A 14,327-nucleotide genomic window follows, 5' to 3' on the forward strand; every position below is an offset into this window, starting at 1 on the left:
GTTCTGAGAACAAAGTGAGTAGAATCCAATTAATTTTGTGAGGAGACTACCACTCCTTTCTCCTGCGGAGCAGCTCTTGGTTCTAAACCACCGACCTTTCAGTTAGCAGTTGGATGCTTTAACCACTGCGCCACAAGGGCTCCTCTCAAAGCAAAAAATTGGGGGTAAAAAAGCTTACCGGAATTGTTTCCTTTATCCCTAATCCCCAGGCCTGTTCTTTCCAGAAATAAAACCTCTGCTAACAGTATAGTTTCAAGTGTGGTTTTAAAATCCTTTGACAAATATATATATATAAAAAATACACATATATATATGCTTATATTTATGTATATAGGTTAATAAACATAATTTTTATACAAATGGAATCACAGTATAAACAGAATTATTATACTGTATCTACTGGTACTCTGCTTGCTTTTTAAATTTAACAATGTGAGTTTTCTACTGCTATTGTAGCAAGTTACCACAAACTTAGTGGCTTAAAACAATGCATATTTATTATTTTAGAGTCCTGGAGCATGGCTACATTCCTTCTGGAGGCTGTAGGAGAATATCCGTTTTCTTGTCTTTTCCAACTTCTAGAGACCACCTGCGTTTTCTTGGCTCTTGACTCCTTCCTCTGCCTTCAAAGGCAGCAGTGTAGCTTTGCCAGCATAGTCAGGATCAAATTTCTGTTGCTAATTCTTCTTCCTCCCCTTATAAAGACCCTGTGACGCAAGTGGCAGCTTGATTCCATTGAAATGTGAGCAGATGAGCCACCATCACACCTTTGTACGTTACAGATGGGATCTAAATGTAATTCTTACCTTCTTCCACGGTTAACGTGTGTATTACTTATGCAAACGCAAATTTCTGTTTAGACACACTTTGAAAGAAAAACAAAGCATAAGCCACCTCGAATTTATGAGTCAAGATAGCAACCTAAACCCTGTCTATTTAATTCTGCCTTCGTCTCCAAAAGTCTTTTTAAAATAACAAAAAGAAATAGAAACAGAAAAAGCTAATAAACGCAGGGAATGCTAGAAACTGTTACTTCCACAAGACAGTGTTGGAGAGACTTCTTTTAAAGTTCTACGGTCAGTTCTCATACTCGGAATCACCTAAATGTTGGCCAGTCCTCCCCCGCTTTGCTCCAACAGAACTCCGTCAAAACCCTTAACTCAAAGCTGCAAGTATTGGAAGCAAGGGAGCCAGTTGATGGGGAGCAAACCTAGATCTTGACTTAACATCCAAGGCCCCCTTGTTGGACCTCTCCTACTCACTCAGTAGTCTGTTGGTTTTCCTCAGGGCTCCATGGCTTCAGTTATCATCCCAAATCTAAATTTCCAGTCCAAACACACCACTATCACCAATACCCCTACCCCTCTCGTCTTACGCACGCTGAAGTTTAAAAACCCTTAAAATCAGAAAGGAGGAAAGACTTTAAATCTTTCCTTCATTTACTCCTTTTTTCTTTTTTGCCTTCAGTGCCTGAGGTTTGCTGGCAATGTCTAATGGCATCAACAAGTGTAACTTATCCACACTTTGTCATTCAGAGATTAAGATCATTCTCAGTGCTCCCTTTGATCAACCTTTTGGCTAACATCCCGTACCATTTTAGGTTGAATTCTCTTACCCGCCCCTGATTCCAGGGGATGGACATGACAGCCACACTCTACCTGAAGAATGGAAGTACTTGCCATTCCTTGCCTTACCAGACGGCGCACACAACTACCAAGAAGGTATGTTAAGAGACAGTGGAGCAATTACACCTTTTAAAAAATTTGCCGAGACATCTTAGATTCTAAGTACTTGAGTGAATGAAAGGCCTTTGGCTTATTGTGACAATATATTAAATATTTAAATACTTGTTTGGAGGTGACTGGTCATGCTTTCAAGGACCTCCAGAGGAGTGCCAGGCTTATATTGGCAATGGCTGGTGAACCTTGGCTAGCCTTCTGCCAGGAACCCTAGGTAAAGTGATGAGCCAGATCAGGATACGTGCTGCATACGGGCAGCAGTTCCTGCATTTACGCTCTGACTCCTCAGAAGCAACATGAAGGGCCTGCCCGCACCAGTTGCAGCTCAGTTCAGGCTCTAGCTGCAAACTTAACTAGGTTAGTTAATAGTCAGATGCCACCTGGAAACAACTGGAAGTGTTCCTCCACCCCTGAGGCCATTGTTATCATAATGCTCTGCCTGAAGGTTTGCCTGCCTGCTTGCAGAGCATGTTAACACCTTCAAAGGGAACAGTGCTGTGAAGTTAATACTGAGTCTCTTGTCACTTATAAATGAGTGCTTTGCCTGACTTAATGAAGGACTATATTTTTTACCATGGTATTAGAGGCTACACGAAAGCTCCAGATTAAACTGTTTTCCTAGTACTTAGTAATGTTCCTATGAATCAGATGTCATGCAGTTTAACATAAAATTTTAATACAGTATTTTTAACCTCACAAAGCCCTTTTCCCAACTTTTTATTGTAAAAACTTTGAAACATACAGAAAAGTTAAAAGTAGTAAAGTGAATATTATACAAATTTGGTTTCTTTATATCTGTGTGTATGTAGTTTTCTCTGAACTATTAAAAATCATTTGTGAACATCATGACACTTCACCTCTGAGTACTTAAGCATGCCATCTCCTAAGAATAAGGTCACTCTCCAGGGAAACTACCAATACCATTATCACAGCTGAGAGAGTTAACAGCAATTCCATAAAGCCATCTGATGTCCAGTGTTCAATTTTCCCCAGTTTTCCCAAGAATTTCTCAGATCCATTTAAGGTTCATGTGTTGCCTCTACTTTTTTTTTTTTTTTAATCTAGAACAATCTCTCATAGATAAGGTGCTTTCTGAGATAAGTCATTATAGTCTCAGTTTAACCTGTTATAATTCAGCCTCTTGTGCTTTTTGTGGGAAGTGTACATTATGAGGAATTCTAAGAAACTAGTAGTTGTGATGTTGAAAAGTGTGACATTTTCTTGTTACATCATCTTTGTCTTAATGACTGAATTATAAATTGTAATTTCATTATTTATTATTAAGGGTAATTTACCTCAGTACTTACATTTTTCTATGTATCTTTTAGATACTGTGTATTTTCACTTACCACCTAGAACTGGAAATGGAGCCACAGTATATGGTATCTCTTGCTACCGACAAATTGAAGCCAAGGTATGGTAGTTATGATGAATTAAAAAATTAAAAAACAAACAAAAATCCTGTCTTAGGTGTTGGCCACTTAAAATGTAAAATTGTGGAAAGTCTTTATTTTTCGTGTGATGCCTGTGATATTGTTGTAAGTTTTTATCAATAATTTGTAGCTTTTTTCCAAAATTACCAAATTTTTCACACAGATGTGTTTATAAGTTGACATTGGTGAATATGATTATATGTGTATTGTAATATTTTGCACATTGTTTTTAGGTAGTGATAAATTATCCTTTTGCCTTCAAAATACTTTTATTTCGATTTCATGGTGTCTTAGTCATCTAAAAAACCAAAAAACCAAACCCAGTGCCATTGAGTCGATTCCGACTCATAGCGACCCTCATCTAGTGCTGCTGCTGTAACAGAAGTACCACACGTGGATGACTTCAACCAAGAGAAATGTATTTCTTCACAGTAAATTAGGTTAAAAGTCCAAATTTTCAGGGTGTCAGCTCCAAGGGAAGGCTTTCTTTCTCTGTTGGCCTTCTCATCAGTCTTTCCCTGGACTAGGAGCTTCTCCACCCAGGGTCCCCGAGTCCAAAGGATGCGCTCTGTTCCTGGCACTGTTTTCTTGGTGGTATGAGGTCCCCCTCTCTCTGCTCCCTTCCCTGTCCTTTTATCTCTTGTAAGATAAAATGTGGTGCAGGCTACATCCCAGGAAAAGTCCCTTTACATTGGATCAGGAATATGATATTAGTAAGGGTGTTGCAATCCCACCCTAATCCTCTTTAACATAAAATTACAATCACAAAATGGAGGACAACCACACAGTACTGGGAATCATGGCCTAACCAAGTTGACACATACTTTGGGGGGGACACAGTTTAACCCATGACACATGGATTCCTTGAATTTTCTATTTCTAGTGTTTGTTACATAACTTAGAAAATTGAAGAAATAATGTGTGCAAGGAGCCCTGGTTGTGCAATGATTAAGCACTCAGCTGTGAACCTAAAGGTCAGCAGTTCAGTCCCACCAGTGGCTCCAAGCGGGGAAGGACCTTGGTGACCTGCTCCCATAAAGATTTCAGCCTAGGAAACCCTACTGGGGCAATTTTACTCTGTCATATAGGATCGTTATGAGTCGGAATTGACAGCACACAACAACAACAACAGTGTATGCTGTATTTTTTTTTTTTAACGTCATTATAAAAGTAGTGGAATGTACTTACAGTGGCTTCCAACAACTCATGTTATCTTAATCATCTATAAAATTTTGATAATACTTACACAAATAAACCAAGATAAGATGAACAGCCCCATCTTTTATGGTTTACTTTTAAACAGTACCGTTTTTTCCTGATGGGAACAATTTTAATGAGTAAAATTTCTTCTCATGAGTCCATTAATACTCTAAAGCAGTGATTCTCAACCTTGGCTACACTCTGGGGAGCTTTAAAAGACTAGGGATGACTTGGTTCCAACCCCACAGATTCTAATTTAATGTTCTGGGCATCAGTTTTAAAAAGCTTCCCAGATGATTTTAATATGTAGCCAAAACTGAGAACCACTGCTCTAAAACAATGGACTTTAACCAGAACTTCCTGGAGACTTTTAGAAAAACTACATGCCTGTCTTCTCCTCCTACTTACGGAATTAGAGTCTTTGAAAGTAGAGCCCTGGCAACTATAAGTTTAAAAAGCTTCCTCAGATGAATAATTATCGTAGTAAACCTTTTTTAAATTTTCTTCTAACTTTTTATTTAATGAAAAATTCAAACATACAGATAATTAAAAGAATAGTACAATGCACATCTGTATACCCACCACCTAGGTTCAACAATTGTTAACATTCTACCAAATTTGTTTTGTGTGGGTTCCCCCCCTCCCCAATCATTTGAAAGTAAAATATAGGTGTAAATTCCAGCATGCCTACTGTAGTTAACTACTAAGAAATAACCCTTCAAGTACAGGGCCTGGAACATAGGATGCACTTTGTAAATGTCCCTGGAATGAATAACTGAATCTAAAGTTGTGTATGAAAGAAACCTGAGAATAAGAGCTAGCCTGTTAGCCTTCCACGTGTGATTTTTTTCATATACTGTTACTCTTACGTAAACACCGTGATGAACTGAACTGCTGCCCTTTCTTGGACTCTTTTCCTTTTACTACCTCTTATCCCACCCACATAGATCATGTAAGCACTAGTAAGATTATTTCTGTAAAGGTGTCTTACCCCTCCCAGCTGTTATAATTAACACCGATTCTTATGCTCTGCAGAGCCTTTAAATGGCATTGAATACTGCCTGTCTTTCCCATCTCCAGGGACTGACCCACTCCAGAATACATAAATGTTACCCATTTCTCTTAATTTTTCTGACTTCATCTGAGAAGCCAGGTATCAAAGGGACCTAGAGCCAAGGAAAAAGACTTTAATTCCTTTTGAATGAAAGTAGGACCTATTGGATGAATCCAGTCAAGTTAGAGGGGTAGAAAATAAACTGAAGAAAGGCTGTACTCTTGAATTAATTTAATGATCATTCATCAGTCATCAAAGCAGTTGACGACACTGAGGCCCCTTGGTCCTTAGGACAAGATCCAAAGGAGAAGTCATCTCTAAGTTTGAGATAAGTAGCAATAGAGAGGTCAGTTCTTAACTGTGACCTATGGGGAAGCTTCAAGGAACCCATGCCCCTTCCCCCAATTTTAACTGTTTATGAAACTGCGTATTCATTTTTTTCTGTGGAAAAAGTCTGTAGTTTTCGTCAGATTTAGAAAGTTCTTTGTCCCCCAAAAGGGTTATTTTGTTAACATAAGATCGGAGGACAAGATGAAAATATTTTTGAAATAAATTGGGATATTTTATATTGAACACTATTCTGGATTAGTCCTTGACTGTAAATCAGAAAGCACCCTAATTTTGATAGTTTTTTTTTTGGGGGGGGGGTGTTGTTTGCTTGGTTGGTTTTTAAGCTGTAGAGGAGCAAGAGCACTTGAGAAGTTTTTCTTTTTGAGCCACTGGAAAAATGGGAATAAGAATCTGAGTTATCTTAGATTTTGGAACAAACTATGATTTGGTTTCTCCAAAGACAAGATAGTAAAAGAATTGGCTGCCAGAAACTAGATCTGGAGACTAAGGGGAAGAAAATTAGATAGGGATTTCTTTGTCAGGAAAATGGAAATATAATATACCACAGTCCTTGTACTTTTGAGGGTGATGTAGTCCCCGGCCAGAAGACAGGTGGATACCTTCAGATCTCTTTTTTTTTTTAATACTCTCTCAGGCAGTACACTAGAAGGGGAGGAGTCGTTCTTTCCCTCACAGCCTTCCCAGGTTGATCAAATCAAGGCTTGCTCTCTTTTAGCAGAGAACTGTGGAAATCCGAATTGATCATTCTCAGAATCACCGAGGTGTGTGAGTTATGTACTTAGAGCTGAGTGAGCTACAATACCAGTGTTCCAGGATAGTCTGTAGGCAGCATAGAACAGCCAACTTAACAAAACTGCTGACAAACCTTCCACCTCTGGGAAAACAAGCCATCTGTACTGGCGTCTTCTCATCAGAACTTGTGTTCTCTGAAAGAGCAGCTTATCTTAAAACCAGGACCAAGACCAGTTGATTCACATTATGGATGTGATGACTTAAGCCTAAAGTATTCTCCCTCAGACTGTAAATTCGTTGAGAGTAGGGATTATCTCTTCACTGTTACAGTCCCAGTGTCTAGCACAGATTCTGGCACAGTGTCCAGACCAATACTTAATCATTCCGTTTTCTGAGGTGCTCAATACATAAATACCTTTTGAATTTAATTAACTAAATGCAAGAAATTTCCATTTGTCTTATATGTATTGAAAAAATATAAAGTTAATATTTCTGTGAAATATTTCTAATAATGACTTTGTTTATAATAGGCATTGAAAGTAAGGCAAGCAGATGTCACCAGAGAAACTGTTCAGAAAAGTGTCTGTGTTCTAAGCAAGCTGGTAAGAGACCAACTAACCTATTAATGTGTTTGCTAAACATTCAAGGAAAACTGGCAAATTTTTGTTTGAAGATAAGGCATTATTAGAATAAAAAGAGATTTAAGAAAGTAATAGAATATTAAAAGAAATCAGGAAAATTTAATCAGGGGCTCAGTAGTTATGCTTTTGTGTCTCCTTTCTGTTTGCCTTTCAGGAGTTTTGCTTTAATTTATACTTTGGCCTAAGATTAGGTAAGAGGAAGGAGATCTAGTAGATGGATTGTTGGGAAGGAGGGTGACAGTTGACAAAAATAAGGTTTATGGTATATTTCATTTATCCATTTTTGGTTTTTTCCCTAGACTTTGGGTAAATATTTTATTATAATTCAGCATATTATAATTACTCAGAAGTTTTTGATTTGGTTAGTATAGAGATATAAATTCACTTCTAAAAATTTTTTTTTTAATTTTATTGTGCTTCAGGTAAAAGTTTATAGTACAAATTAGTTTCTCATTCAAAAATTTATACACAAAATTGTTTTGTGACATTCGTTGCGATACCTGCAATGTGTCAGCACTCTCCCCCTTACTCTGTACACCCTGGGTTCCCCATGTCCATTCATCCAGTTTTCCTGTCCCTTCCTGCCTTCTCGTCTTTGCTTTTGGACATGAGTTGCTCATTTGGTCTCATATACTTGATTGAACCAAGAAGCACATTTCCTCACGTGTGTTATTGTTTGTTTTATAGGCCTGTCAGATTTTCGGCTAAAAGGTGGACTTTGGGAATGGCTTCAGTTCTGATTTAGCAGGGTGTACAGAGGCCATAGTCTCAGGGGTTCGTCCAGTCTCTGTCAGACCATTAGGTCTGGTCTTTTTTTGTGAATTTGAATGTTGTTCTACATCTTCCTCCCGCTCTGTCCTGGGCCCTCTGTTGTGATCCCTGTCAGAGTGGCTGGTGTGGTAGCCAAGCACCATCTAGTTCTGGGCTCAGGTGAATGAAGGCTGTGGTTCATTGGTCCATTAGTTCTTTGGACTAATATTTTCCTTGTGTCTTTGGTTTTCTTCATTCTCCTTTGCTCTAGACAGGATGGGACCAATAGATGTATCTTAGATGGCCACTCACAAGCTTCTAAGAACTCAGACGCTACTCACCAAAGTAGGATATTGCATATTTTTTTTTAAGAACTATATTGTGCCAACTGACCCAGATGTCCCCTGAGACCATGGTCCCCAGCCCTCAGCCCCAGTAATTAAGTCCCTGAAGGTGTTTGAATGTGTCTAGTAAGTTTCTGTGACATGCCTTGGTCAAGTTGTACTGACTTCCCCTGTATTGTATGTTGTCGTTGCTTCACCAAAGTGGACACTTGTCTACTATCTAGTTAGTTATTCCTCCTTCCCTCGTAACTATCAAAGATTGTTTTTTTCTTTGTGTAAACCTTTTCTTGGGTTTTTATAATAGTGGTCTCATATAATATTTATCATTTTGTGGTTGACTTATTTCACTCAGCATAATGCCCTCCAGATTCATCCATGTTGTGAAATGTTTCTCAGATTCATCACTGTTCTTTATCATTGCATTGTATTCCATTGTGTGTATGTACCATAATTTATTTACCCATTCATCTGTTGATGGGCACTTAGGTTGCTTCCATCTTTTTGCTATTGAGAATAATGCTTCAGTGAACATGAGTGTGCATGTGTCTGTTCGTGTGACAGTTCTTATGTCTCTAAGATGTATATCTAGGAGTTTGATTACTGGATCATATGGTATTTCTATTTCTAACTTTTTAAAGAGGCAGCATATTGTTCTTCCATAGTGATTGTACCATTTTACACTTCCATCAGTAGTGCATGAAAGTTCCAATCTCCCTGCAACCTTTCCAACATTTGTTGTTTTCTGATTAGTGCCAGTATTGTCAGGGTGAGATGGTGGTACCTCATTGTAGTTTTGATTTGCCTTCCTCTAAGGGCTGGTGATCTCAAGCATTTCCTCATGTGTCTCTTAGCTGCCTGAATGTCACACTAACTTTGGTGAAGTGTGTGTTCATATCCTCTGCCCATTTTTTAATTGAATTGTCCTTTCGTTGTTGAGGTATTGAACTAGTCTATAGATATTACAGATTAGACCCTTGACAGATATGTCATAGCCAAAGATTTTTTCCCAGTCTGTATGTTCTCTTTTTACACTTTTGGTGAAGTCTTTTGATGAGCATAAGTGTTTAATTTTTAGGAGCTTCCAGTTATTTAGTTTATCTTCTGGTGTTTGTGCATCGTTACTTACGGTTTGTATTGTATTTATGCCCTATACTGGGATTTTATACTTAGATGATAATAATGATGTATTAAGAGGGAGACTGGGGGGATGACTACTCCAGTATTACTTGTTTTAACTGACTATATTGGTGTCTACAACATAAAAAGAGTATAGAAATCAGAAAACATCCAGAAAAGAACGTTAAAAAAAAAGATAGAAAGTTGATTGGTAAAAGAGGGTCTTAAATAGGAGAAATAAGAATTAAGGAATAAAAGCCAATTATTGTAATTGCTGTCAATAAGTTGTACATCTGTAAAAAGTCAAATTGATAGAAGTTGTGTGACAGATATATTTACAACAACAAAAAAGAGTAGCTGCTGAGCCTGCTTATGTATAACCAAGCATCTCATGGAATTTGGTTCCTTGGTTTGGAGGTTTAGGATCATGATTTCCTGGGACATCCCGGTTAATTGACCTGTTAACATATTTAGTGCTTCTGTTCTACCTATTAGTTTGTCCCGTAGTGCCTGGAGTCTTAAAAGTTTGCGAGCAGCCATCCAAGGCACAACAATTGGTCTCTATCCGCCTGGAGTAACAGGAAGAAGGAGAGCCAGGAATAGGAGGAGAAAATGGAATGTGTGGCTAATTGCCTCCTTGAGCAGCTTTCACCTTTGCCATGAGACCACAAGAACTGGATGTTTCCAGCTACCATTACTGAACATTTTGATCAAAGATCACAACTACCACAGCCTCCACCAGATTGAGTGCAACACAACTAGATGGTGCCCAGTTACCAACAACAACTGTTCTGACAGGGAGCACAATAGAGGCCCTTTGGCAGAGAAGGAAAAAAAATGTAGGACAAAATTCAAATTCACAAAAAAGACCAGACTTACTGGTCTGACAGAAGACTGGAGGACTGTGGCCCCCAGACACCCTGGTAACTCAGAACTGAAGCCACTCCTGAAGCCCACCTTTCAACCATTGATTAGACAAGCTTGTTAAACAAACAATAACACATGTGAGGAATGTGCTTCTTGGTTCGGTCAAGTATATGAGACCAGTTGGACAACACATGCCCAAAAGCAAAGATGGAGGGCAGGAAAGGACAGGAAATCTGGGTGAATGGACACAGGGAGCCCATAGAGAAAAATGTAGAATGAAATTCTAATTCACAAAAAAAAGAGAGAGAGACCAGACTTATTGGTCTGACAGAAACTGGAGAAACCCCGAGAGTATGGTCCCCAGACACCCTTATACTTCAGTAATGAAGTCACTGCTGAGGTTTATTCTTCAGCCAAAGATTAGACAGGCCCATAAAACAAAACAAGACTAAATGGGCACATCAGCCCAGGGGCGAGGACAAGAAGGCAGGAGGGGACAGGAAAGGTGGTAATGAGGAACCCAAGATTGAGAAGGAGAGAGCATTGACATGTCGTGGGGTTGGCAACTAATGACACAAAATAATATGTATATTAATTGTTTAATGAGAAACTATTTGCTCTGTAAACTTTCATCTAAAGTATAATAAAAAAATTTTTTTCATGGAAGAATCCTAATCAAAAGGGGGGAAATGTAGATCAGAATTTCAAATTCTCATGGACTCTAGACTTTCTGGAGCCGTGGATGCTGGATAAACCCCTGAAACTATTGTCCTGAGGTAATCTTTAAACCTTAAACCAAAAATATTCCCTGAAGTCATCTTAAAACCAAACAATAGATTAGCTTAACGGGTAAATAAGGTCTGCCGTGAGCATTATGCTCTTTTAAGAACTATTTCTATGAGACCAAATTGACAGCAGCAACTCGAAAGATTAGACAGGAACTTTAGGGAACAGTGAGTTTATGTTAATGGGAGAGGAACAACTCGGAAAAGGGGGTGAGAATCGTACAACTCTAAGAATGTAATCAGTGTTACTAAATTGTACATGTAGAAACTGTTGAGTTGGTATGTATTTTACTGTGTATATTTCTCAACAACAACAATATAAATAAAATTTAGGGAAAAAAGAATTAAGGAATAACTTTGTTCAAGTATACAAAAGAATATTATGATCATAGAAGAGACAGACTAATTCTTATAAGGCTCTACAAGAGACACAAAGGGGAATGAACTTAAATTTAATCATGAATATTCATCTAGATGGAAGAATTACCTGCTATATGGATGACGAAATGTTGCCATAAGCCAGCAGAACAGTTTGTAGGATTGTTGTTGCTTCTAAGTGCCATCGAGTTGGTCCTGACTTATAGCAACCCTATATACAACAGAACGAAACACTGCCCGGTCCTGAGCCATCCTCACAACCCATTGTTGCAGCCACTGTGTCAGTCCATCTCATTGAGGGTCGTCCTCTTTTTTGCTGACTAGCTACTTTGCCAAGCGTGATGTCCTTCTCCAGGGACTGATCCCTCCTGACAACATGTCCAAAGTATGTGAGACGTACTCTCAGCATCCTTGCTTCTAAGGAGCATTCTGGTTGTACTTCATGCAAGACAGATTTGTTCATTATTTCAGCAGTCTGTGGTATATTCAGTATTCTTCTCTAGCACCACAATTCAAATGGGTCAGTTCTTCTTCTGTCTTCTTTATTCATCATCCAGCTTTCACATGCATGGGAGGCGATTGAAAACACTATGGTTTAGGTTAGGTGCACCTTAGTCTTCAGGGTGACGTCTTTGCTTTTGAACACTTTTAAGAGGTCTTTTGCAGCAGATTTGCCCGGTGCAGTGCATCTTTTGATTTCTTGATTACTGCTTCTGTGGGTGTTGATTGCGAATCCAAGTAAAATGAATCCTGTTCAAAAGGGGGAAAATGTAGATCAGAATTGACAACTTCAGTCACTTTCCTGTTTATCATGTTGCTTATTAGTCCAGCTGTGAGGATTTTTGTTTTCTTTTTTTTTTTATGTTGAGGTGTAATTATACTGAAGGCTGTGGTCTTTGATCTTCATTAGTAAGTGCTTCGAATCCTCTTCACTTGCAGCAAGCAGGGTTGTGTCATCTGCATAACGCAGGTTGTTAATGAGTCTTCCTCCAATCCTGATGCCCTGTTCTTCATATAGTCCAGCTTCTTGGATTATTTGCCCAGCATACAGACTGAATAGGTGTGGTAAAAGGATACAACCCTGATGCATACCTTTTGTGACTTTAAACCACACGGTATCCCCTTGTTCTCTCTGAATGACTGCCTCTTGATCCATGTACAGGTTTGTAATGAGCACAATTAAGTGTTCTGAAATTCCCGTTCTTCACGATGTTATCTGTAATTTGTTATGTTCCACACAGTCGAATACATTTGCATAGTCAATAAAACACAGGTAAACATCTTTCTGATATCCTCTGGTTTCAGCCAGGATCTGTCTGACATTAGCAATGATAAACCTAGTTCCGCATCCTCTTGCTGAACCCAGCTTGAATTTCTGGCAGTTCCTGTTGACATACTGCTGCAGCCGCTTTTGAATGATCTTCCGCAAAATTTTACTTGCATGTGATGTTAATGATATTGTTTGATAATTTCCTGTTCAGTGGGATCACCTTTCTTGGGAATAGGCATAAATATAGATCTCTTCCAGTCAGAAACCCTGGTGGCATAGTGGTTAAGAGCTATGGCTGCTAACAAAAAGGTCAGCAGTTCGAATTCACGAGGTGCTCCTTGGAAACCCTGTGGCAGTTCTACTCTGTCCTTTAGGGTCGCTGTGAGTTGGAATTGACTCGACGGCAGTGGATTTGGCTTTTTGTTGTCTTTTTTTTTTTTTCCAGTTGGCTGGCCAGGTAGCTGTCTTCCAAATTTCTTGGCATAGACAAGTGAGTACTTCCAGTGTGGCTTCCGTTTGTTGAAACAATTGGCATTCCGTCAGTTCCTGGAGCCTTGTTTTTCACCAGTACCTTCAGTGCAGCTTGAACTTCTTCCTTCAGTACCATTGGTTCCTGTTCATGTGGTGCCTCCTGAAATGGTTGAACTTCGACTAATTCTTTTTGGTATAGTGACTCTGTGTATTCCTTCCATCTTCTTTTGATGCTTCCTGAGTCGTTTAATATTTTCCCCATAGAATCCTTCAGTATTGCAACTCAAGGCTTGAATTTTTTCTTCAGTTCTTTCAACTTGAGGAATGCAGAACCTGTCCTTCTCTTTTAGTTTTCCGTATCCAGGTGTTTGCACATGTCATTACAATACTTCACATTGTCTTCTCGAGCTGCCCTTTAAAATCTTCTGTTCAATTAGAATTAGAATATGTTTTAAATCTTACAGTAATAATAGCTAATATTTGAATGCTTTCTATGTGCCAGGTACTCTACTAAGTGCTTTTGCCTGTGTTATTTAATCTTTACAGTAACCACATAAGACGTACTATCTTTCAACATGCCTATTTTCAGATCAGAAAACGTGGGGAGGGAGGTTAAGTGTTCAGAGTTATACAGTGAATAATGGAGCCAGATCTAGGAAGCCTGAACCCACACTCTTAACCACTCTTGTGTGACAGTTGTTCAGACACTTTTTATCTGCAGCCAAAGAGCCAGAACAGGCAACTTCCTGGCTTTTAGCTGTGGAAATAATAAAGCACTGAAGCTGACAATTATTAAGTTTTTTTCCTTCTTCAAATTAAAAAGGGTGTGTGTGTATTACGTTTTACTATTACCAGCCTAATGGTAATTTTTCTTTTTTCTTCAAGCCTCTCTATGGGTTACTTCAAGCAAAACTTCAGCTCATTACACATGCATATTTTGAAGAAAAGGATTTTTCCCAAATTTCCATTCTAAAGGTAACTTTTTACCTCTTTAGTAGATGTGTTTGCCTGAAGACAGATTCAAGAAGCAAGGAGATTTGTAATATTGTGAAGGATGACCATTCGTTAGCTTAGGAAAAACATTCTGCTTTGTTTTGAGGATTAAAATGACAATTATAATGTAAAATGTGTCTTTCATTAGGAAATAATGACTATAAGTGACTGTAACGTAAATGTTTCTCTTAATGGATAACAGC

At 38.6% G+C, this 14,327-nt stretch overlaps 1 protein-coding gene across 1 annotated transcript in view; it reads left to right on the top strand.

Moving 5' to 3' along the window:
- AVL9 (AVL9 cell migration associated) overlaps nucleotides 1–14,327 on the top strand; it is a 59,197-nt gene that overhangs the window by 17,463 nt on the left and 27,407 nt on the right. The window contains exons 2-5 of the mRNA XM_003406980.4: nucleotides 1,601–1,721; nucleotides 3,068–3,153; nucleotides 7,040–7,111; nucleotides 14,017–14,106. Of these exons, the coding sequence (XP_003407028.1) occupies nucleotides 1,601–1,721; nucleotides 3,068–3,153; nucleotides 7,040–7,111; nucleotides 14,017–14,106 (369 nt within the window). The remainder of the gene's footprint in view (nucleotides 1–1,600; nucleotides 1,722–3,067; nucleotides 3,154–7,039; nucleotides 7,112–14,016; nucleotides 14,107–14,327) is intronic.

The sequence above is a fragment of the Loxodonta africana genome, chromosome 8 (assembly GCF_030014295.1).
Source record: "Loxodonta africana isolate mLoxAfr1 chromosome 8, mLoxAfr1.hap2, whole genome shotgun sequence".
NCBI classification, from domain to species: Eukaryota; Metazoa; Chordata; class Mammalia; order Proboscidea; family Elephantidae; genus Loxodonta; species Loxodonta africana.